The 27,063-nt window shown below is 32.9% G+C and overlaps 1 protein-coding gene across 1 annotated transcript; it reads right to left on the bottom strand.

Moving 5' to 3' along the window:
* Nucleotides 1–11,329: 11,329 nt before the first annotated feature.
* On the bottom strand, nt 11,330–20,372 carry LOC130809024 (mitochondrial inner membrane protein OXA1-like). Its single transcript, XM_057674662.1, has 10 exons — nt 20,227–20,372; nt 18,986–19,545; nt 18,788–18,878; nt 18,606–18,653; nt 17,261–17,319; nt 14,524–14,599; nt 14,312–14,443; nt 14,073–14,180; nt 12,419–12,473; nt 11,330–12,325 (listed from the first exon to the last, which is right to left on the bottom strand). Exons 2-10 carry the CDS (start codon nt 19,465–19,467, stop codon nt 12,051–12,053), a joined length of 1,326 nt encoding a protein of 441 aa, XP_057530645.1. The 5' UTR covers nt 19,468–19,545; nt 20,227–20,372; the 3' UTR covers nt 11,330–12,050.
* Between the last annotated feature and the right edge of the window lie 6,691 nt (nt 20,373–27,063).

The raw sequence follows: 27,063 nt of genomic DNA, 5'->3' as shown, positions 1-27,063 counted from the left end.
CCAGACATGCATACGCAATCAGGTTGGTAAGTAGATTCATTCATCAGCCACAGTACAACACATGACAACAATGATGAGTATTTTAAGGTATCTAAAGGGTATTATGTTCAGCAAGAATGATCATTTGGATCTTTTAGCCTATACAGATGCAAATTGGGCAGGAGATCGAGATGATAGAAGATTCACCTCTAGGTATTTCACTTTACTTGGAGGTAATCTTATTACTTGGAAAAGCAAGAAGCGGAAGGTAGTGGTTTTATCTAGTGCAGAGGCAAAACTTCGTGGTATTGCTAAAGGATTAACTGAGATCATTTGGTTGAAGAAGCTCTTGAGTGAATTACATCTTCCTTTGACTAAGACTTGTAAATTGTTTTGTGATAATAAAGCAGCAATCAGTATATTTGGAAACTCTGTTCAACATGATCACACTAAACATGTTGAGAACGATAGAAATTTCATAATAGGAGAAACTAGAGAAAAAGGTTATAGTCTTCCTTTTGTCAAGTCAAAGGATCAATTAATTGATATACTAACAAAGGCAGTGACCTCAGAAGATTTTGAGCAAACTTTATGCAAGTTAGGGATTGGTGATCCGAAGACCTAACTTGATGGGAAATGTAGGAAAGTAACATATTCTCAAAATATTCACAATATAATTAGTTGATTGTAAATTTTGTATTGATATCGGTTTCCTTCATTGGTTTTGTTAATTGTATATTTATGGTTAACCTCTATAATTATTCAAATTAATACAAAAATAGTATTTCAACCCTAAGCACTTGCCTAAATCCTAATTTTTGCATTATTTCTGTCTTTTAAGACCGTCTCTCATAGCAATTTGTGATAAAACAAACTTATAAGTTGATCACCTAAAATTTCCGGTGCTAATTAATAATTAGCCTTTCACCTACATGTACAACGTGGTTATTTTTCTTCCTTATAACGCAAGGTCCAAGGCCTTCTCAATTATGATTTGTGTTTCAAAATTTTCTAAAAATTATAATAGAAAAAACGTGTTTAAAAATCAATAGGAAATGATTTTTATGATTTCAACCGCCTATTGGTTTTTTTCAAGCAAATTTTATATGAGATTGTTCAATTATAAAAAGGGTCAATATAATTAGTCTATTTTTTTATTTTTTTTAAGATTATATATAATCACTTTAAAATTATAAGTGATTATTCTAAGACTATATTAAATACTCACTTTAAAACTGTATGTGATTACTTAAAGGTTATAAGTGAGTATTTTATATAGTCTTAGAATGATCACTTATAACCAAGGCCGGCTAAATAGGCGGAGCTCCATGAGCTACTGCTCAGGGCCCCAATTTTTAGGGGCCTAATTTTTTTTAATAGAAAATATTAGTTAGAGGAATACCAAGTATTCAAGAGGATTGAGAATTGAAAAACTAACGATTACAATTGATTTAACAGGAAGATGATGATTATTGTTTCCCATTAACCAACGGACATATTAAAAATAAAGCAATGAATATTAGAAAGAGATATTGGTTCCATTTAATTATAAAATTTAGAAATATTTTATATAATAATAAACAAATTTACAAATACCTAAATCTAATAGAACATAATTTTAGTTTTTAGGGCCCATAATTTATATTTTGCTCAAGGCCTTTGAAATGTCGAAGACGGCTCTGCAGATATTACTTTAATGTTATTACTTATAATCTTAATGAGATAAAAAAAAATGGCCTAATATATTGACTCGTCTTATAAAGTTAAAATGATTACTTATAATCTTAAAACTATATGTGATCACTTTAAGATCTTAAGTGTACATTAAATCAGCCTAATAGAGATGATGTTATCATAAGACCGTATCATTTGAGAATTTTGATTTTTTTTTTCTTAAAAAATAATTGATGTGTCTTTCATCCAATTTGTTGAATCATAATTCACTTGGGTATGTATGAATCCAAAAGATTAAATTGTTATTGTAAACCCTTACCCTTTTTATCTTTCTCATTTTCTTATATTTATTTTCATCAATGTCTATTTTATTTCGCTGCATCTTTTAAATTAACTATTAAAAAAATAATTTTTGTGTCACTTGAAACAAGTACTTGTTTTTACAAATAAGATCCAAATTTTAATTCTCATATAACTCTTTTTTTTTTTTTTTTTTTTTAACCATAGTCTACCTTGTTATTAAAAAAGAATCACCATTAAAAGAAATTATTTCTCATTATCAATTTTCATGAAAAATTAATGATTTCATTTTATTCACAAACTCGCCACTATTTTTTTTAAACATTTTTCTTTCGCTGAATCCTAATGAAAATTTTGAAAGGTAAATTTTTTTTGATGTATTGAATCCTCTGAGATAACAACGTCGTTTGTTATTCTACTAATTTTGTTATAAATTTTATTTTTAGAATATTCTACTCATTTTCCTTTATTTTAAAAGTCGGCAATGAGACCAACTCATTTTCCTACATTCTACTCTTTGCATCACATCCACGCTAACTTGCTACTAAAAAATTTCAATAATCAAAATATATCGTACTTCTATAATATACTTCCTCCATTCCTTTCAACATGCTCAATTTACTTCTTTTCACGCAATTTAATATATTAATTTAATTTTTAATATCTCTTAATATATATAATAAATAATTATAAAAATCTAATATTAATAATTCTTATACTGAGACAAATCATACAACATTATAATTAATCATTTATAACTTATAAATTAAAATTAATAAAAAATTAAAAATGATTAGTAAATAATAAAATATCTATAAATAATTTGGAACCGAGAAAGTAATAGCAAACCATTTTTAGATAAAGCATGACTGCATGAGTTGATTAGGTCAACCGTTGTCATTGTCTATCCTGTTATTATAAATATAATTAAATGCAAGTCAATTGGTTCAACTAATGGAATCACTTCAATCGCTGAGATAAGTATAACAATGTGTTTGATATTCGATATTAAATATGAAAATGATAATAAAATGCAGTGTAATTTTAATAGGAAAAATTTCATGACAAGTTTAATGGTCATATTTGTTCTACTTCAATTAACTCATTTTCATTGCTAAATGATATTTTTAATGCATTATTATTTATATATGTGAACATTTCATGAAAATTTACACTTAAAATCATTTTCATTAGCCATTGCCACCATTCAATACCAACAACCAAACGAACCTAAGTGTAGAAATCTAAGATCAAGCAATGAACACCATATTTTGTCAATCTCGATTTATCAACCACCAGTCTACATTTATGAGTTTTTATGAATAATTTATTGAAAGTTTTAAGTTTGGAATTTTAGAAATTACAGTCCTAAAGTTTTTGTTTTATGAATTATAACAACTATAATTCTATAAATTAAAAAGTATAAGCACTGTGGTCAAATTGTCGAATTACAATGGCTTTAAAATCAAGCAAAGAACTCATGGGTTCGACGATAAAATTGGCGTATAAATACTCGTATTGACCAGATTAGAGCCACTAGAATCTAACAATTTAACTACAACAATTACGTTTTGATTTTTAGTAACTAGAACTCGTAAAAAAGGTCGCAACTAACTATAGTGTTTTAAAAGCCTGAAATTTGCGAGGCTGTTTCCAACAAATTATTCAATTTGTATTTAATACTTTGTATACTTCATATAGTAGCTATTAAGCTTATAGCCTTGTTCTATCCAGGTTTATTACACTGTAAACTTAAGACTTGAAACGTTTTTAGTTAAATTCTTATATTAGAAAGAATGGAAAATGACAATTCATATTCATACCAAATTTTGTTAATTTTCGTGTCCCCAATAAAGAAGAGTGGGGAGCAATTGGAGTAAAAATAACCGGATTTAAATGCGGGCATGGGCGTTCCTATCGAGTTATAGTACTTAAGAATATAAGTGTATTGTGCTTTTATTTTAATTTAAGAAAATCTTTGATTTCAATTATGAAGGGCCTCATGTTTAGCAATTTATAAAAAATAAATTAGACCTCAAAATACTTTGCTCTAACCCTAGAGCTATGTCATGTTGTGCTTTGTAAGGCTAAAGCTAAGGCTTTAACTTAGGGCTATTTTGGACACTTTAGTGGCCCCCACCAAAAATTGATTTATGGGCCCTTACAATACAAACATATTTCTATGTTCATTTTTCTAAAAGTGATGATTTACAAGGCATTTTTTTTTCAATGTGACATTGTTTCTAAATTTGTATAAGTAAATCATCTTATTATAAAATACAACATATTAACAATAGTCACCTATAATGAACGATTTCACTTTAATATAAAAAAACTGCAATATTCTATTAATACATTTGCGATCTAGAAACTTAAAATCAATCGTTAAAAACAAATAATCATAACTACAAAAAATTTATCAAAAAAGAAAAAACTTGCTCGAATAGTGTAAAATCCTAAAATTAGTAAAAAATTACAATGATACTTATATAATGATATTTTTAACAACACCTATAAGAATAAAATATAATAGTATATTTAATAGTTCTACATAAACAAAAAGATTATGGACCTTCAAAAAACTTATATCAAAAAATTCATGTTAAAAAATCAAGCTAAGGTGCTAAAAAAAATATAATAAATGAAAATAAAAATGGTACTAATGGGAATTGAGTTTGCTACCTAAGGTGTTAGGAGTTACAAACTACAACTTCAATATACTCTTTACTCGCTTAATGTTTACAATTTATATTGTATATATAATAGAGTATTATTAGGGGCCCCTTTAATTGTGAGACCCTGTGCAAGAGTTCCGAATGCTCCTACTACAGGTCGGGTTTGCTTTGACACGGCGAGCAGATCAATACATTCTTTCTGAATGCGAGATGCTCGAGCCATGAGAATTTGTGCATTGTGCCAAGGAGGGTCTGAGTGTGGTTCGTGTAATGTCATGTCGTTGTGCCTGTGTGTTGGCATGTCCTGTACCCAACTTTAAGAAGGATGCTAAAAAAAAGTAGTCATTGTCTTTGTGGATATAATACGAAAATTTAAAGTTTTAGTTAATATTATAGGAGAATACAACAACAATCACAAAGTCTTAATTTTAAAAGATTAGAGTCAGCTACATAAACTAATAAATCAATTCTAATGATTGTCCATATTGACTCTTCTTCTCCATTCATTTTGATTTTCTACTATCTCAATATGTAATTCTAGATCCTTCATATCCTTTTCCACTCTTGTCCTCCAAGTCATCTTCGGTCTTCCTCGATCTCTTTTTAAGTCTCTCGAGCTCTAACTTTCTATCTTAGTCTCTGGTTCGCTAATATCATGTCTTTGCACATGCCTAACCTAAATGATTATCTTTTATCTTTTCCTCAATATTTGCAGCTCCAAGGTATGCCTACTTAGTCGAAGACTCGAAGTGTAACATTTGGGAAATTAATAATTTAAGACGGGAGAGTTTAAGACAATTATTAGTGCGAGAATGATCTTAAATACACATGACATAAAATATTCTCAATTCAATTTCTTCGAAGGATTTGTGTTGCGAAATCAATTGATTCTTCTCTCTTTCATGATTTTCAAGGTAAATAATCAATTTCTTTTTGCATTCTTGGTTGCTTTGAATAATCATGGCTGATTACTCTTTCTTTCTTTCCTTCCTCTGGATTCGAACCACAAGAAGTGTAGTAGCCAAAATATTTCTTATAGCTGTCTTTGAATTTTGCTGTGAGGAAAACGAAGCTTAACTTTGCTTCTGTTTGAGTGGGCACTGATCCAAGCTAAAGTTGATTTTATTTCGGTTGATTGGGCACCGAAAATCTTCTTGTGGCCTCTGATTTTGCCGCCAAACAAGGAGGTACAACACCTTCCTTTTCTTTATTTCTTTTAGCTTTTGTTGTTTCATCATCCTTATCATATATTGCTATTTACCTTAGTATACTTCTTAATTTGTATCCTTCCCTTAAATCATGTGTTAAACCCTAAATGTTGATGAATCTTGAAAAATGTTGTGCCATTAAGGGAAATACCTATTAATAATATATGTTGGGAAATTTACCATTTTAGGTTGAAAGACTAGAACGTTGTGAACTTGTGGATTTTAGAGTAGAATTATTATCCTTGTGCTAATTAAATGTAATTGGACAATTTATGATTTAATGGTAAGATGATGAATGTTGGAGTGAATTAATTGGATCTTGATGATTAATACGAAGTTGTGAGGATTGGGATATGGATAGAATGTTATAATTGATAGCATATAGATGATGTGAAACTCTAATGTAAATTAGGAGAGCCTTTTTGGAATAACATAATTGTGTTCTTACTAATTAAAAGGTTGACATTCTTGGATGGCTTCTTAGATTCTTTTGAATATTCTTGGCTCTGGGATTATATGAACCGATTATGTTTGAATGGAAATATAAAGAGAATTATGGAGATGAGTAATCTTTAAAGGAATATAAACTAATCTAGATCACGGTTATAATATTTTGATGTTAATATCAGGGGTTGTCGTGAGGAACTTGCGAAATTCTTTGATGGTTCAGAAATATTAGAGTAGAATGTTAGTTTTACCTACAACCTTAGGAGGAGATGTAATAAATTGTATGCTAGTATTGTAATATCAAACGCCTCTGGTGATGTTATGATTTTTGTTATGCTTTAGGAGGCGATATCATCGAGGAACCCTTCTAGTTGATAGCCGTGGTCTGGATTCAACTCGTTGAAGCATCTTTTGGTGAGTAGTAGCAGTCCCTTAAAGGGCCTAGCCAGACTACATGCTTGAAAATAAACCTTTTTACTATAGCTCTTTTGAAATTGAAAATCTTGAGACAAATGTTGTTATTGAGTGCTTATGTTGATATTATGATATAGTCAATGGATCGGGCTTGCGAGCTGGTCATTAACGGAGTTGATAAACATTGTTCCCTACTCCCTGTGTTTGAGGCGAGTTGTCATTCAGATATTGACTAGCTTCACCCGAGAGCGACATAGCCTTAGAGCTATTATGGAACCTCTCAAATTAGATTCCTTGTGCGCACATAGATCTAGGAAACTGATGTTGCTTTTAAACCTTTGTTTAGAAATTACCGTGTTTTGTTGTTTTGGATTATTACTTCTCATTCAGTTCAATCTGACCCTCTGTTGTTTCCAACTTTTAGTTTGTTTACAGATCAGAACCGGTCGGGAATGATGGTTTAGCGGAGTTGATTAGAGTTCCAAAGATGTTATTTGAGCTGAGCACGTTAGAATTTTGTAGTTTTGTATTAGGTTTTGGTAATTGTAAATTAGTCTAGACTGTACTTGTTATCTTGGACTTTTATAGGGACTTTACGATTACTTTATGAAATAAATAGATGTTTGGATTGAAAATTAGCTGGTTTAGCTATGATTTAGAACTAAAGACTCACTTGCGCAAGTTTTGGGATTGAGATTTGAGTTTTCTTGGGAAGTAATCCCGTGATGACCCTATTTACTCAGTCAACGGTAAGTCGGTTGTTACACAAAGCATTCACATGTTTGCTACTCCCATCTTTCTACTATGATTCTTTCTAAAAGCGCAACGTTTGAATCCATATAGGAGACCTGGTCTAATGGCTGTTCAATAAAACTTGAGCTTTAACTTTAACGACACACCTTGATTACATAATATTCTATTTTTAAAACTCACACTTAGAGCAATATATTTCTCCTAATGCTTTATAGTGCCTCACATTATCTAGTTTGTGCCACTCGTTATCTAATTTTTGTCTTCATCGTTCAAACTTAATATTTACACTCTCCTTAGTCACATCTACCAAACTATGTCATCAACAAACAATATGCACTAAGACACATCACTATCGATTGAGTTGTCTCGTCTAGGACCGTTGCAAAAAGAAAGGAGCTTGGGCCAAGCCTTGATGGAGGCCAGTTATGATTGAAAAATCTTCTTTCCCCCTTCCACGTGTTTAAATATTCGTCTTTGCTTTTTAATACATATCTTGCACTATCTTAATGTATTTCTTGAAAATACCCTTCTTTGCCTACCAACGCACTTGTCTTGATACCTTGTCGTATACTTTTTTCAAGTCAATAAAAACTAGTGCAAGTCTTTTTTCAGCCCTATAATACTTCATTTCATTTTAGTTTTGTTTAATATAATTCTGATAAGTTAAGTTTAAATTTGTTTAAATTGCTTATTTTGCTTAATTTTGTATCCACTTTGATAAATTGGAGTACAAGTTTTTGTTTATCTATCATTTTCTCTCCAATATCCATCAAAACCAAAATCAATCAATTTGGAAAACAAACCCTTGATAACCTTCATTTCGATGTCTCATTCCTTTACGTTCTATTGTTTTTTCCTTGGTTCAACGTTCAACAAATCAACACACTTGCATCATTCGTGACATGTCCACGTCTTCCAACTATTAGCATCCCTAGTCATAATGATTTTTAATCCCCACAAAGAAATAATAATTAAAATTAAGTTCAATATAATTTATGATAAACCAATAAACAAACTAATCATAAATATCCCTCAAATTAGTTGCCAAAAGAATTAAAATAACCCCAGGTTATTTGTGAATGTAAATGTACGAAGACTCTTTTGTACATATATCCAATCACAAATTATCAAATGATACGATCTCTCCGTAAGATCATTTCTATTATTAGACTGCTTAATTTGTATTTACTGTCTTGAAATAATTACTTATAACTTTAAAATTAATTTAAGTTTATGAGTCATATTTCAATTATTCTAGTGATATCAATTGGCATGACAAAAAAAAAAGAAATTTTAAAAAATAAATCAAAGTGAGTAATCTAAATTGTTCGGATTCACTTTTGTTCGGGTTAGAATTACTACCTTATCTAATTTTTTTTGATCGGGTTAAAATTACAACCTTATAACCTTATCTAAAGTTAAATGGTTAATGGAAAAACAAGGTTGTTTACATTAATCTATGTCTAGAGAAGTATGCTATTCTAGATTAAACAAAAATTGTGTATGAAAACGAATATTTTATTTTTTACAGTGCCTCTTCTAAAATACCGTTTTTATAATAGACGACTCTCCAGGCTCAGGCCCAATAATTAAAAAAAAAAAGAGAAAACCTAAAAAAGGCGTGCGCATTTGACTCTATTAAAGTTGGTGTTATAACCTATTGAAATTGGTATTATAACCTATTAAAGTTGGTATTTGGAGTTGATATTGTAACCTATTAAAGTTGGTATTTAGAGTTGGTATTATAACCTATTTGGTGCTGCTGATATAACCTAATCGTATTATAACTTATTAGAGTTGGTATTATAACCTATTAAAGTTTGTATTTGGAGTTGGCATTTTAATTATTATAACCTATCATAATCTATTAGAGTTGGTAATATAACCAACTGTAATAGGTTATAATACCAACTTCAATAGGTTATAACACCGACTCCAAAAAGGTTATTAATATGTGTTTATACAAATATTTCGTACCTACAATCACAATGTATAATAATTTGTAATTAGTTGATTGCATTATCATTATTCAAGTATATATTACTAAGTAAAAATAGCTAAATCTCAAAATATCTAGGTAGCAACATGTTTTTTTTTTAAAAAAAAATTTATGATTTTTGGTCATACTTTTTCAAAAAATAAAAAATCGAAACTAAACCGTAAACCATAATTTTTTTGAAAAAAACAAAACCTAACCGTTTAGGCCGTAGACCAAACCAAATATTAAAATTACGATTTAGTCCGATTTGATTTGCGATTTAGACCAAACTCTGTTCAGCCCTATATATATTAGTGCTTGAAATGGACATTTTGAACTTCATAATCCTAGTCTAGTACATTAAGTGAACATTATAACTTATGTTATAGTGCTTAAGGCACCTTTTGTCAAAAATGCCAACAATTTGAATGAAAATAAAATTGTTACAACACTTAAAAGCGTTGATGAATGAAACGGTAAATTAAACGTCAAACTGCTGAATTAAACATTTTAGAGCATAAACGTGCGATGCTAATATGTGGAATTTCTTTAATTTTTAAGAATGTAATAAATAAAGAGAAAGAAAATTTTGTGTGGATGAAATCAAATAAAAGTTTAAATATATGTATGAGATTAAAAAAAAAGTAATGGACCATTATCCAACGAGAAATAGGGATAGCAATTCAGTCCGAATCCGACCCTAGTCCGACTCGATCCGAGGAAAATAATCCGATTCGAGTCCGAGGAAAAGGTTCTCCGACTCCAACTCTGACTTCACGATCCGAACCGAATTAGAGACGGACCGGAGTCGGACCTTATTAAAAATCCGACACTCCGACCCGACTCCGACCCTGAAGGAAATCCGACTTTAAATTTGACTTTTAACCCAACATTTTGTTTCCTTTAAAACTCTAAACGTGACTAATTCAAACTCTCTCTCATACTAATTGTAATTTTCGATTTTGAAAAACTACTTGGTATTTTTATTTAAATCAATCAATCAAAATACGACAAATCAGATCAAGAGAAATAAAATACACCAAATCAAAATGCGAGAAAATTTTATTAAATTGTAGTATCAGGAATATTTCTCATGTTAAACTTGAATTCAAAGTACATATTTTTTTGTTAAATTGTATTTGAAAAACATATTTTGTTTAAATCATTAGTGCAATATCAAAACGATAAAGTTTGATGATAATCCGACTCCGTTGGAGGTCCGAGAGTCCGAGTCGGCGCAAACTTGGAGTATGCATAATCTGACTCCGAGTGGAGGTGAACTGAAAAAAAAAGTTCGACTAAAATCCGGAGCAAAGTCGGAGTATGTATAATTCGAGCCGAGTCCGACCCATTGCCATCCCTAACGAGAAAGTATTTCATTTAAAGTAATTCCAAACTCATGGGACAACTGATAACGTGTTTGATGATGCATCGGTTACTAATTTAACCTCCAAATATGTGGACTTTTTGTAATCTTTAACTTAGTAACATAACCACCTTATATGACCGAACATACAATACATTCAAAGAATAAAATCAGGTTTTAATGTGTAATGATCTAATTCTATGCAAGAAATAATGCATTGAAATTTCTTCCTTTTGAAAAAGAATGCGTTCAAGATTACAACCCAATCCAAATCGATCCAACTCAATCCAACCCAAGAATCTCAAGAAATATTAAAGCAAACATATCAATAGGTGGATCAAGTTTTTTTTTTTTTTTTTTTTTTTTTTACTTATTTGTCAAACATCAACCTAAAGTCTTAAAATTATTGAATACTCAAAAATAGTTAGAAAATAAAGGGGAGTTTATGAAGTAATCAATAAAATAAACAAAATGTGTAAATAGATGGCAAATAACAATAGCCTGCATAAATAATAATAATAACAACACAATATTCAAGGTAATTCACCAAATTTAGACTACATTTAACATGAAAATTTTAAGGTGGTTCACCAAATTTAGACTACAAACATCATCTAGCTAAGTTGATATTCAGAAACAAAGCTTTAATTTTCATAGGAATTACAATGGAGAAACAGAGTAATTTTCGTGAAAAAATAAAGGCAAGGAAAATAGTATTTTTAATTAGATTTTAGCATACTTAATTATAGACTTGCTCCTTAAAGATATATTTATCCAACAATTGCATTCTTGGTGTGTTTTGATGATTCTCCCACAACCAATACCAAATCACCATTTGGGTCCTTCTCATCTTTACAACTAAACTTAATTATTCTACTTAATTAAGTTCGATAAAAATCAGTCACCCAATTAATTATCTAAACATCGACTTTAAATTCAAAAACTTTTGAGTCTCAATTGGATTGATAATTTTCAAGTTCAATTAACGAATTTAAGTATAACTGAATTCAAGATTTTCTCAATCTAATCTCATTAACATCCACTGAATAACTACTTATATTAATTAACATACCCAAAAGCAAGCATTCATTGCTTCATTACTTCCAGAGTTAGACCCCGACAGCTTCAAAATTAACCATTACTATTTTCTAAAGGGATAGCTTGAAAACTTGGTATTCAGTGAAAAAAGTTTTTACTATCAAAATTTAAGATATAACTTTAGAAGGGAAAAGAATTGCACGACATACCATTATGGGCTATCGCTTCTTATTTTTCTTCTTTTGTTTCACTTGTCTCTCTAAACTTTTAATGCGTTGACTAAGAACTGCCGATGATGAGGCTTTTCCGTTAATGGATTTAGACTGTTCAGGAGTGGCAGGTAATGAATCAGGCTTCTTTAACTGCGAGGCTGCTACTTTAGCTTGTTTGATTAGTTCGAACAAAGACATGGACTTTTGTTGCGAAGCACTAGGAGGCGGCACTGGTATATTTGGAATTCCCAATGCTGGCTTAACACCCGGAATGCTTAATACTGCAAATTTTTAGATTCACAAAGACACCGTCAACGGATTATGACATTATGCATCCACTATTGGACTGAAAAGCAGAGAATTGAACAGCTCACCAGTTGCATAGATGAATGAGAAGATATTAGAAGTGATCCAATAACAAAATATTGCCTGCATAGACAACCATGAAAAGAAAATTACACACTGGTGAGTGGTGATAATGATATGCACAACTAAGTTCAAAGTTACAACCAGATTGATTCATACCGCCAATAACAACTTCTACCAGAAAGCGATGCATTTTGAATTGGTGCAAAAAACAAGGCCACATCACCATATCACGACCATATCATTAAAAAAATTTCAGCTTACTGTGATCGAGGCTTAGATAGCAGCAAAACATCCACATTGACCATCAAATCGTTTCGCAACCATTAAGAGACCGTATTCTTGTACTATTTTGACTCGTACAAACTTAAATACTGATATTTCTCAAGTAAAAGTACTTAATGTACATACTTTAACAAACTCTGCTTCCTGCACTAAAACTCCAGAAGCCAGAAAGCCCAAGCAGCGGTAGACTAATGAACTTCCATTTTTATATTTTACGGGTATCCTTGACTAATAGTAGAAGTCAAGGGTAAACAAAGTACATAAGATGTCTTAAAAGAAATAAGGAGATTGCAGCAAGTACGACCATCAGTGGAGAATGATCTGCAACTTAAAACAAAAGACCTAAAACGAGCCTTTTGAAATGCTAGGCAAACAATGTCCATAACAGTAGCAGATTGGGATGTTGCCACAACTAGGAATTTCACTCCTATAGTACTGTCATGAGTCGAAAGGTCGAAACACCCAACCTACGATAATGAAGACTTTTGTCACACTCGAAGTTGCCATGTCAAATACTAAAGACATCAACTTAGGTACAGACACTTGTAACTTGATACTTAATTTGGGACTTGAAACATGCAACATTAACATTATTTGGCCAAGGCTAACACTAAAAGACATGAACAAGAAAACTTCCGAATCAGAGACATAGAGGATTGGGATGTTGGCGAAAGATTAAGTAAATGAGAAGACAAGAAGCATATACCTAAACTTTTAATTTAAAACACTACCCTTTAATTATTATATAACATAATTTTTGGATAACAATCAATATAAATGTAACAGAGGCTTCCAAAATAAAATGCATGCATATTCATTGCATTCAAAATCTGAATTTTTTTCGAGTTTCCTTAAACAAAACCTTATAAAATGTTGGTACCATAAAAGTTCATAACTTGTCAATGACACAATGTTTGCAAGCAGAAATCATTGAATACACAGCACCAAAACAATACTAAATTCCTACCAAATTATAGGAAACAACTATACAACATGCCATTACTCAATACCAATAGGTGGGAGCCTAGGTCAGGCATGGCGGTTCAGATGTACGCTACTTTACCATTAGCCAAATTATAGGAAAGAAAATAGAAAGGACTTTGTTGGTTGAAGCAACCAAGGTGAAACCTCTTAATTTGCTATTCAACGCCATCACTTTACTCTAAAGGTACAGAAAAGATTTTCGATAGAACTTATGTTTAGTGACTAAAAATATGAAAGATCTATCAAAGTCCGACAGATGGATGACCTTCTTTTATGCTAAAACTTAAATTGCGACACAGTAAAGTCAAGTGGCAGGCCACTTTCCTGATTTCATCAGCAATCAAGCAAAAACAACAATTTGATTCTTGAATACAATTTCACAGCTGGAAGTACCTTGGGAAAACTCATTGTGAATGGAACTGTGAGAACAGCAAAGCCTCGTGAAAAATTTTTCACAGTTTTGCCTACAGGATTGGCTTCCATGCCTTCCAACATATTGCACTGAGACAAGACCGAGAGGTAATATTTAATAGAAGTCAAAAAGAATAAAATCACAAAATGAAGGCATATGACGTAGATTGAGCATCAACAAATCTCATATCAGATTTACATTTTGCTATAAAAATGCCTACCTCAACCGTAATGAGAAAGGTTGTTGCTGTCAAAACAGGAAAAATGTACATAGCATCAGGAGTCGTGAGATCAGTAAACCAAAAAGCGCCACCATTTTTAAATGATGGAACCTTCTCCACCATATTTGATATCTGTATAAAAACGTATTTCTATAAGAAGGTACCAATAGCAAACACCAACACAACAATAAAAAATATCCCCTTCAACTTACAGCGAAGAAAAAGGTGATGAAAATAGGACCTTGAATGAGGAGTCCTTTCATTGGAGTGAATGGAGTAACACCATATCTGCAATATTAGAATATAAGCACAATACACATATTCAGGGAATCTGAGTAAAAGACACATCACAATTACACAAGAGACCTCAAATCCGACCTAAAAAGAATAAGGTCATTAGATATCCAGGATTTTATTATTGAGAAGGCAACAACTAAATATATTTATAAATTATGATTCTCCCAAATAATTTTTAAAACATTAATCTAATTAAAATAGAAAATTAAATATCTAAGAAAGAGTAGTCATAGAAATAAAATAGTAGTTTCATTATTATATAGTTTGAGTTTTCCACTGGTACTTCAAGGCAAGAAAACATAGAGCATCACAACAATCAAAACAAAACTAAATGAATAAAAGTTGAGAAAAATTTAAATAACGAACAAATGTCAATATGTCTTGCATATGCAAGAAAAAGTACAGATTATGACTAATAATTTTTAATAACACTTTAGAAGACGGTAGACCCAGGTTGAAAGTTAGAGAAAGAAATCAACTTGGTACATTTAGTGTGCAAAAAGGGATACCATTTAGCTAACCTTACACTAAAGTTTTCTTACTTGAAACATTCCTAAAACCTTTTTAGAATCATAAGCAAAAGACCCAACTTGACCCACACATAGATGATCTAATACGAGAAAAATGGGTGATCTCATATCAGAATTAGAGTTTCCTTTGAAAAGATATGTTGACGATTCTCACTCTAAGTAGATGTATAGTTCACAAATTCTAGTTTTTGTACTTGTACATAGTACCCATTCAGTATAGCTTTGATTCAATCTGCAGCACTTCACACTTTTAGAATCAAAATTCCTCTAAATAATGCAATAACGTACCATCAAATATAAATTCTAAACCCTACAACGTAACCCAATGAAATGTAAAGATGGGTATTTAGGGTTTCTGCTGGAAAAGGAAGATTTAGGTTTAAATTTTGAAAATGACGATGACGTGAGCAGTGAGGTCAGCAGTGACGTCAGTAATGAGCGCAGTAGTTGGGCTTCTGATGGGTTTCTTAAATTCTCCTTAAGAGTAGACCAAGTCATTTTAAGCTCTACACATTGTGCAAATTGGGGAATTTTTATGATGGAAGGCCAAGCTAATTTTTATCCAACTTAAGGGCAAGGTGGAACATCAGGCGGCCGGTATTGCAATAAACTTATATTGTGGATACTTGGTTTACGAAGGGGTAAAATAGGTAATTGTCATGTTAGGGAAAACTTGGGGAATACGTTAGTCTTAAGAGGGGGGTTCATTATAAATAAGGGGAATTCGGCAATTATCATCATCATGAAAATAGTAAACAATTGGTGGGCGGGTTTATTACTCATTTTTGGAAATCTCAAACTTCGCGAAGTGCTTGATTTATCTTTTGTAATTTTGTAATCATTCTTTAATCGTTCTTTAATCATCAACATTATAATAAAATTTTTCTTTTGTCCTTCTATTATTTCATTCCAAAATTACTGCTTTATTGAATTTTTCAGTTCATAACAAACGGTATCAGAATGGTACGATTACGAGATGTTGCACGTCCAAAATATACTCAGGGAACTGATCTAGATGCATTTCTTGAAGGTTTTGGGACTAAAATTCCACCCTTAAAGATGCTCAAAATGGTTGTCCAAGATAATGTCATTCGCTCATTCAAATCAACCTCGATGAATGATATATATGAAAAATGGGGAAAAAGATTTTGTGAGTTTTGGGATGAACAATTAGAGGAAACAAAACTTTCAGGACACGATTGTAGCCACAAGGGATATTCAATGCTCTACCTCCATCAAGGAATGAAGGATGAAACAACATAAGAGTGAAAATAAAGTGGAAGATCTGGAAAATGTGAGGATCAGCTAACAAATCTAGATGAGAAAATGGAGTATAAAGAAAGAACTAGAAAAACAAGAAGAGTTATGAGAAAGTAAAGACCAAGAAATGAAAGTACACAGAAGAGAAGAGAATTGATATTGTGGATACCAAATTAATGGATATTTTGGTGAAGGGAAAAGAACAATCAAATTATAATTGTATGCAAAAAATTTAATAACAATAATACTTTCTTTTACCACACTAAAGAAACACAAGAAAGAAAAATGTTGTCATTGTTATGAATTAGAGAGAATATGAGGAAGAATAATAGCCAACGGGTAAATACTAAAGTTATATAAGTGATAGCCGTGCATCTACATTCTCTACTTTCCATTGATCCTACATATAGGACAAGAAACATCGAGTAGTGTCCCATCTATCATTCAAGGCCTTTAATTATTTGTCTTTCAACATTTTTGTTAAACATGAGCCCACATTATCTCTCTTCTTCTCATCTACACATTTGTTTTATCTACTTGAGTATTATTCATCTTTTTTTCTATTTACTCCCATCTAAAACAAGTAAAGTAAGTCATGCTACAAAATTAAATAAGCAATAAAAATCATCAATACTCCAAGTACTCACACATCTTTCTGCTCTAGGGTCTCAACTTAAAGCCTATGAGGCAAGAAGTACAACTACGAACCAATTACAATAAGTCCAAGCTCCAATCTCAACGACCTACTTCAACTCAGGTTGAGACAAATAATTACCCATTCACAAAGGTTTAAGCATACTTATTCAGATAGTATGTACCAAACAATAAAAGTTAATTAGTGGGCTCCTGGTGCATGACTTACTCTTTGAACAACACATTCATCTTCTGTTTCCCTTCATATATAGCATCAGGATCATTGCCCTACAAAGAAACACACAAAAAACGTTCACGGAACCAGAACTCAGTCATAGGCATAAAATAAGATATTAGAAGTCTTAGTCACAGCATGCATGCAAGCGCATAGTAAGTGATAATTAAATCATACATACTCAAAAGAAACAAAACATAGAACCTCCTAGTTGCTTTAAAGAGTTCAAAAAAGAAACATCACAGAGTGGATTGAATTTATCATGTGCATGCTTACAGCCCTTTACACTAACTAATGAACAAAGTGCTGGGAATCAGAATATTACAAGAAGAAAAAGAAATTCAGAGAATGAAAGTTGTTTGTTTTATCAAGTACTGATTGAGTAATACATACCCCTTCTTTCGAGAGGAAGGTGCTCTCCCAAGGATGCTACGTGTTTAAGATGAAATTGCTTGCCTTTTTCCCCCTTCCCCCATGCTCCATTATATAATCAAATTCTTAACAAACTTCTTAAGTGTATTCCTAACAAGTCCTCCCAGCTAACAAACTCATAACAACTTTTCTTCTTGATTTACTAAATTACCCTCTTCCCCCAAAACTGAAATTATTTCTTAGCTTAGCAATAATTTGGCAGTTTTAACCTTCTTCTAGTAGTTTCTTCTTGGGCCTTCTAGCATAAGTGAAACGAATATTGGGTTGGTTTCTTGCACAAAGGTAATCATCAACTAGGCTGAAAAATATACCATTTGTCAAGACCATAATGAACACAAGGTATTCCATGCTAGCAAGTTTGCAAAGCCTCAGCCCTCATCCTTTACTAGTATAAATACTGCTATAGGTAACAGGCTCAATTGTGCTGAATATTTCGGTAGGTGTGGAAGTAACTAAAATAATGGATAAGGATCTAGTAAATAACACAGTATAGTATCAACATACGGAAAAGTCTCACCCCCACAAACCCCCACCCCTCTCCCCTAGGTCCCCACACATTATTCTACGACTTCATCCAAACACAAACACAAAACAGTTAATAAGAGGGAAATACCATTCACAGGTAAACATTGAAGGTGAACAAATATGAGATTGGATGACCACAAAGAAGCACAAATACAACATATCAAAACTTTAAGCTACACTGCAACAAAATGCTCATGCATTCTGTTTCTGATAAAGTCACACACTACGATTTTTCATCCTATAAACTAGGCTAACATGAAATTTTACAACGCAAGAGAACATTTAAGCATGTGTAATTTAGCAAATCAGGCACCAAAATTCAGATTTAAAAAGAAGTCGAGGAAAATTAACAATTAAGATAATCAAGTAATGATGAATATACCTTGGCTTGCATCTCCTCCTTAATTTCCTCAAGACGTGGACGCATAATCTGAAAATAAGAACGACGAGTAAAATGCTAGTTTTTTCATGGTAAGTACCACGTACATGGAGCTGTACTTAATTTTGCAATTAGAAAACTAATAAAGATGGTTAGAAAAAGATTTGAGGTACAAAAATCAATACCGCCAACTTGGAGGAGGCTTTAAGCTGATTAATGAGAAATGGAATAGTAGCCCCACGAATCAACAAAGTTGTAAGAGCTATTGAAGCCCACCTAGAAAGATGAAATATTCAACATATTTATAATTCATATAGATGACACCCATCTTTTTCAAACCGACAAAATGTATCTTATAAGAATCAAGCTATAGAGCCTCTTACCAATTGAAACCAGTAAATGAGTGAACGGCATCAATGACATACTGCAAAGCAGCAACTGGAAATGCAGAATCAGCAGCAGCAGTCGCAACTTCGCTAACAATAAGGGTAGCCTGAGTAGCAACTACCTCAGCCGGAGTATCACTAATAACCCCAGCAACATCACTAATAAAATCTATATTATCAGTCTCTTTGCCAATTGAGGTCGACATATATCTATGATGGAAATTCATAACCCCATTTCCATTTCCAAAATAAATTGACCTTTGATGATGAAATAAGCTATTAGGGGTCCAAGAATTGTTGACATAAGTTCCAAAAGACCTGCTTTGGCTTAGAAAATCATTGATATGCCTTCTCAATGGGGCTTCATGATCATCAATGGTTTTCCTTCTATCATTGTCAAGAGAAATATAACCAGTACAAGGATTGAATCTTCGATAGAAAAGGGTAGCTCTCGTACAAACACTACGTCTATAAGCCATTTTCAATAAACCCGCAAATTTAGATTCCTCGAGAATCAAAAGATTAGAACATTCTTATACCGGCACCAATATAAAGCCCTGAAATCATGAATCACCAACAAAAAGAAAAATTAAAGGTAAAAGTTAGTATTAACAAGAGCATTTTAGGAATTAACTATTCAAATTATTACCCACTTTCAAAATAAGACCAATAAAGTTCTCGATCAATAAAAAGATAAAAGCATTCATATATTATGACCAAATAAAATACCTAATTTCAGCCATCAATAACAACAAAATGAAAATTTGAAGGTAAAAGTTAGTATCAATAAAAGTAGCTTAAATCTTCGAGCAGAAAGTTTAAGAAATTAACTAATTTATTTAAACCCCACCTACAAAATTAGAACAAAAAAGTTCTTAATCAATCGAAAATTAAACCAACAAAGAGAAAAGTTCAAGGTGAAAGTTAGTATCAACAAGAGTAGCTTAGATCTTCAAGCAGAGAAAGTAAGAGATTAGCTAATTAATTAAAACCCCACCTACAAAATTTGAATAGAAAAAGTTCTTAAACAATCAAAGATTTAGAAAATATTGCATATGTTATAACCAAATAAAACCCCTAAATCACCCATCAACAACCAATAAAACAAAAAATTGAAGGTATAAATTCAGCATAGATTAAAAACCCAAAGACAAAATGTGAAGAATTGCTATTAGGGTTTAAGGTTTATGAAAAAACCCTTAAACTGAAGGAGTAGAGATTTGGGAATAAAAGCTTACTCGTTAAGTTCTTTAGACTTTGGGTAGAGAGAAAGTAGAAATTGCAGGTGTTGGAGAGCTTACGAGCTCGTGTCAAATGTTGGCACACCTAGTCTTTTGTCCCTCCAAATTTGGAATTTTTGCTCATAATAATGTTGAAGTTTATCAAAATTCTCAAATTAAAGTTTATGGTTCATGTAGTTTCGAACCGGCAAAAAAGTTGAATGGGTTAATATTGTATGTTATGTTAAACAGTAACATGATAAATAAAAAGGCTTGATAGTAAGAAAATTCCAAACAATGCTCCGACATATCAAAAACGTGGAACGTGTTTTTCGGCACGTAAAATACAGTGAACACAGTAAGGTTATTTAACTTAACTTGTGGCTCGAGCAATATAGTAGTGGAGGAGTGACGATTCCATTAAGTTAGGGGTTTTGGTTTACCTCACCCTAATTGGCCCTTGTATATACCAAATTAAGACCATATGTATTGCATTCATTTAATAAATATTTGGATTCCAAGCCCTAACGCTCAAGCAGAAGTAATAGTAAATCACGCCTTGCTACTCAAGCAGAAGGACCAGAATTTTAATATATTAATTTAACATAAAAATGAATCCCTTATATTACATAAAACACTTTGCATATTACTTATTGCAATGCACATATTTCTATACTTGTATAATTACTAGCAAGTTTCTATACTTGACTTAATAGCTAACCCGATTTCCACCGTGTGTTCTGACTTATGTGAAGTCCTATGTGCTATGTGAAGTGCCTTTTGGATATTATAAATTAAAGGTTTTACTGTTTGGTGTACTACTCAGCCGTGGTTGCTGCTACTACACAGTTTCTTTGTCCACTCTAAATAACTATTCATTAAGGGATAGTGTATATACGAATATTGCAGGTGTTAGTTGGATATCAGAATAGCAAAGCGAAGCGTGGATAGAACTTCTTTCTCGAGATGAATTGTGTATTTTATTTTCATTGTAAATAATAATTGTATTTAAGTATTTTTTTTTAACTTATTCGTGAAAGGACCTTTGCGTAAATCTTTATAGAGTTATTTAATTTATTAAAGTAATTATTTATAAAAACTTTGATTGGTTTGATAAAACTTTTGGTTTGAGGTTGAAATAATCCGAGTAATTAGTCAAAAGCCTTCCGCTGTGTTAGAAAAAGTATTTTATTAAAGGTGATTAAGACTCGGGTTGTTACAGTATTCAAGACTTCTCTTCAACCTCGAATCTTAAAGCCAATGCCTTAAAATCTGCAATCTACACAGCAGGGGTCACTTCGTCTACTAGATCAAATATGGTCGAGCCTACCCAGTTTCCCTTTGGATCCCTTCCATTCAGGTACCTGGGATTTCCGTTGTCATCTAAAAGGCTTTCTATTGCTGAATGTGAACAACTAGCAAATAAGATGACTAGCAAGATCAAAGAATGGTGAACCAAACACCTCTCTTATGCTGCTAGGCTCTAGCTCATCAATTCAGACCTGATGGGAATACCCGCTTATTGGTGCTAAATGTTCATCTTTCCAAAGAAAGTCATCAGCTATATTAATGCAATCTGCATATCTTTCTTATGGTTTGGTGTCTCTAACTCACATAAACCTCAAGTTGTGAGATGGAATGAGGTTTGTAAGCCTAAGAAATTTGGAGGCTTAGATATCAGGGATTTAAGTGTCTGGAATCAAATGACTATATGCAAGATTGCGTGGCATATTTACATGATGAAAAATTTCTTATGGGTTCAATGGGTGAACGGGGTATATATGAAAGGAGGATATTGGGCACTGTTCAATACCCCTAGCACGGCTAGCTGGATCATGAAAAAACTATGCTTCATTGAAGATACTTGGAACCATTGAGTTTTTCAGAACACGTATTCCATCAAGGAGATTTACTAAGGGACCTTCAGTACTCACCAAAAGGTCAACTAGAGAGGCCTCATATGGAATAGATTATCTATCCCAAGGGCTAGATTTCGATGCTAGCTTATGACTTTTGGAAGGCTAAAAATAAAAGATAAGCTCAAGGAGGTGGGGGTAACAACATATAACCTTTGTCTGCTTTGTTCCACTGATACAGATTGCAGAAAGCACCTTTTCTTTGAATGTCGTTTTAGCTAGAGATCCCTCGATGGTATTGAAAAATGGACTGGTATCATATTTAAATACTATACCAAGATGGACTTTAGGAAGTTCAAACTTGAAAAACCGAACAACAAATTATGAAGGCTATATATACATCAACAATATATTACATTTAGAATAGCAGGAACCTTACACATTTAAAAGGAGATTGAGGATCGTCTTAAAATGATCCACATACCTTCAACACTATCTCGATAGGCATAGAGGCTGCGCTTATTCCATGGTCTAAGTTTTGCTACATGCTACCTAATCACTGTTGCATGTTGCCTTACGTATTGATGAAGTTGCTGCACAGATGTAATTCTGCTGCTATAGCCTCATGCTGCTCCTCGGCTGCTGCTGTTTCAGGTGGTGTGCAGCCTCTGTTGTAGCTTGTTACCTACTATCTACTATATGTTTCATGATGCTGTTGCATGGTAGTGCATTAGGTTTTGCAGGCTTCTCTACAAGCTGCTGCTTAGGATGAATTTGATGATACAGGCTTTCGCGTCTTTTGCTTGTAGTGTTGCACCTAGTATTTTGAAGCTGTATGCCTGCTAATACCTTGATTTCTCTTTTGGCTAGGTTTTTTTGTCTTCTAACCGATGTATAGGCCTATTTATTGTATAGCTTCTTTAGCCATCTATGCCTTTTTTGGTTGCTTAGATCCTACTACTTCAATGTACATGAAGAGTGGAGAAAGAAAACCCTTCATAAAACGTGTGTCTCGTTTTTCTATACTGATGCAACTAAGTTTGAGTAGGCTCCTTGGCATAGGATGTATAAAACTTATTTTGGTAAATGAAAAATATTTTGCCAAAAGAATTAATAATAATAATAATAATAATAATAATAATAATAATAATAATAATAATAATAATAATAATAATAATAAATAATAATAATAATAATAATAATAATAATAATAATAATAATATAACGATTATGCCTCTATCTTCCTTCTCTCTATAGATTTTTGCTCTGCTGGGCGACTTTGCTCGCAATGACAGGCAGGCGACAAGGTCGACCACTGAGAAAGACGAGACCTCCAACGTGCTAGCGTTTCTCGTCAACCCAATTGATTAAGTGTACTAACCGATACAACTTAGTACCTTATGAGCGAATTTATGATGTGATTTTGTTGTACATGAACCCTAATATCAAAGGTATGCCTCAATCAAAGATTTTTAAAGTAAAAGTAAGGTACTTTACCGATTGTTCTTTGCTTATGTTGAGTCAAATTCCTAACCCAGTTTTCGGTTATGGTATGCAAATTTGATGAAGGTCAATGCTAGACTCCCCTTGTGTGGGTTGGTCTTGGCACTCCTAATGTAACACCCCTGAATTTTCGACCCCGTGTACGAAACCAAAACCGTAAAGGACGGGAGGAAATTTGGGTGTTACATAAAAGAAAAAGAAAAGAATTTGGATAAGGATAAATGTTTAAATATTAACTTTAAAAAGGTGAGTGGAAATTTCGGCAGCATCTACCCTAAAACTTTGCGCCTTTGTAGAAAAACAAAAGTTATTTAGAATCTAATAAAGTAAAGGCATCAACAGCCTATCAAAACTATATCACGACGGAATGATTTGTCGCCCCGGCTTCTCAAATCAACATGCCAAGCATGGATCGTGGTTCCAGTGTCAACGGTTGTATTTTAAAATGACTTAACTCCTTAAAACCATACAAAGTTATAAACTACGCAGTGGAAATACAAATATACAAGGGAGGACACAAGGCCTCATAACAAAACATATACAACCAAAGTTTTAAAAGATAAACAAGAGCTACAAAATCGAAAGATAACGGTATATATAGGTTATGCTTTGCCCTAATCACTCTCCCCCAATGCAAGGCAATGCAAAAGAAACTCCAATACCTGCTATGCCTGTCTATGATCCTCTGGCTGCTCGACATTAGACCAAAGGCCAATGAGTCATAGCAGGACAATCATAGAAAGTCATCAACAATCAACATAAATACAAACATGTACACGTTTAGTAACTAGCATCAAATATAATAAGGCCAACTACTAGATAACATTATATTATACAACAACATAAGATGATTTCATAAGACACAAGCATAGACAGTAACCGTTTATTGTCCACCTATACTTCTTAATCTCATTATGTCTTTTCCAACTCGAACCATGTGTTCTTGGGTAGAATGTAGGTCTTCACACTCCTCTTCTCAAAATGTAAACTCTTGTAAAACACGCATAGTATCACTCAACCAAGGCATTAACAAACTACTTAACACATGACCCTATAGAGCTTGTCTATCTTAGAGTAAGTGTGATCATAATCTATCTTTGGGATTGGTAACTCCCTCGAGGTAACTTAACTTAGGCACACTTCTCACTAGCATAAGCTACTCTATCATTGAATAAACCTTCTATCAATAAGTAAACGTTCTTCAATGTGTAAGCTTTCTATGAATGAATAACTTTCTATCAATGAGTAACATTCTATCAATGGATCTTCTCTCCACTTCATGGCATAGTGACACGACCAAGGGCGTTATCGGCCATCCGGCGCCCATGGCAAAGTATGAGCTCATACCCCCTCCAGCTGACCCTCTCGGGTCCTACCTTCGCGAAAAACTAACACACTGGGGTACTAAACTAGAGAAGAGGCCACCATATTGGGGTTTGCAAGGCTCGTATGGTAACACCTCGGCCAAGGGGCGATAGTGGCCATCCGGCGCCCAATGACAAAAGTATGCTCATACCCCCCCACACAGTGAACCCGTCGGATCTCACCTAGGGGACTATTAAATCAACCGGACATAATCTAGACTTACACATTTTAATAAAATAATAATTTTTTTCGAACCTCTGTATTTTAGAGATCGTAATTGTATTTTTAGTATAAATATATGTTAATATTTAAATTCGTATATGAAAGGAATTTATTAAAACTACTTCTAAATTGATTTATATAATTATAAAATCCCAAAAAGTTATTAAAATATTAATTAATGACGTCAGAAAATATTGAGGTGTTACACCTAATGAACTGCAAAAGCAGTTGTGTCTTTGGAGGGTAGCAATTTTGGTTGCTATTTTCCTAACCCTTTCTCAATTAGGGATAAAAACCTTGATTCGAGTTTTATCGCTTTGTTGATTTCAATGGGTATTGGTACCATTAAACTGATGCTACAGTCTTACACCAGGTCAGTTTCGTGGTATTTGCTATGGTGGAAAATCAAAGTCTAACCCTCGATTTCTTTGTTTTTGAACCCAACTCATGGGTTATTGAGATCTAAGGTAATCTTTGCTAGGGATGAGTTTGAATCATCAAGGTGAGGGGTCCACTATGTCTTTGTCCCCAGTTCGTTTTTTGGATAAAATGCCTAAATATGCATTAATGTTGGTTATGGATGACTATGTGGGGCTGTGAGGGTCCCGTTGCTGGTTATGTCGTGTTGTTGTTCTTTTTCAAGGTTTATGGCTTTATGGATGTCATTGTTAATTAGTGGAGGTTGTATTTCTTGATGTTGTGATGGCTCCAAGGTTGTGGGTTCCTAATTACTAGTGGTTCCCTTTCCCTTTTCGATGTTTTGCCCTATGCAGCCGGTCCCAAACATCGAGTACTTTCAATGATAGTCTAACCTAAGGTATCCTCCCATGGTCTGAAGTTAGCATTTGAAACCCTTATTCCACTAATTCATGGTGGTGGCACGTAGGGTTGTTGCTATTGAATAATAGCAGCGGCGGGGTTGCTGATGGTTGTTTTACAGTCATTGCCACATACTGGTATATCTGTAGTTGAGTTGAAGAGGGTGCTGGCTGTGTAATATACACCCGAATTTTGTTAACCCTATGAATTGCGGATTGTAGTTAAGTATCTAAGGGTAGCCAATATAGCTTGCTATGTCGTTTTGTTAGTCTCACGTAGACTAAATACTTGAGTCCTTCCCCTTTGGAAGAGTTTGTGTTAGGTATGATATGTATTTATCGTCTTATTAGGTCAAGCTGAAATTGCTATGGTACGCTATGTTACCTGCGGGCTTTTGAGATGAAGAATAGTTCTTTCTGGAAGGTGTAATGATGCTGCTGCTTCTATAGAATAGTTTTAGGTGCTCTTAAGCATGTTGCTTTATCTACTGATGCTATCTATTTAAGGATGTATTGGTAGTTTATTGTTGATGATAAAGTGTTCAGGAGATGCAGAAGGCCAAGTACTATTGCAATGTAATGAACAATTTGAATGTCTTTTGTAACTTAATCTGTATAGGATGTAATTTTATTTATATTGGCTAGTAATAGCTATACTTTTGAGGTGTCGTATCTCTCTTAGCGCATGAGTAAGGGCTTTTCCATGGCCCTTAGGAGCTTCGGTGGATAATGATGCCTATATCTCTTAATACTAGGATGTAAAGTTTTGACTTTTTCTTGGCATTTTATAAAATTTATCTTGCCAAAAACAAAATAATATAACGATTATAAATAATCCAACCTTTTTTCGTTACTCGCTAATAATCCCACCTATTGAAAACTTTTTAATGATCCAACATATGTTTTCAGTTTGTTGCCAATGGACCCTTTAGAAAATGACCTACTAGATTAGGTTACCTCTCATCTTCTACTTCTTTATAATAACCAACCTATTTTCCATTACTTGCTCATAATCCCACCTTTTGAATTTTTTTAATAATCCAACCTTTGTTTCATTCTGTTGCCAATGGACCCTTCAAAAAGCTAAATAC

Source organism: Amaranthus tricolor, chromosome 1 (genome assembly GCF_026212465.1).
Source record: "Amaranthus tricolor cultivar Red isolate AtriRed21 chromosome 1, ASM2621246v1, whole genome shotgun sequence".
Lineage (NCBI taxonomy): Eukaryota > Viridiplantae > Streptophyta > Magnoliopsida > Caryophyllales > Amaranthaceae > Amaranthus > Amaranthus tricolor.
The sequence above is the reverse complement of the archived record's forward strand: the minus strand, read 5'-3'. Positions and strand labels throughout refer to the sequence as shown.

Excerpts from the sequence above, each read along its gene's own strand:
- LOC130809024 (XM_057674662.1), bottom strand. The coding sequence starts at position 19,467 with ATGGCTTATAGACGTAGTGTTTGTACGAGAGCTACCCTTTTCTATCGA. Across the intron at positions 17,320-18,605 it reads AGGAGGAGATGCAAGCCAAG|GGCAATGATCCTGATGCTAT; the intron begins GTATATTCATCA and ends GTTTCTTTGTAG. Across the intron at positions 12,474-14,072 it reads TCACAATGAGTTTTCCCAAG|GCAATATTTTGTTATTGGAT; the intron begins GTACTTCCAGCT and ends TTGTCTATGCAG.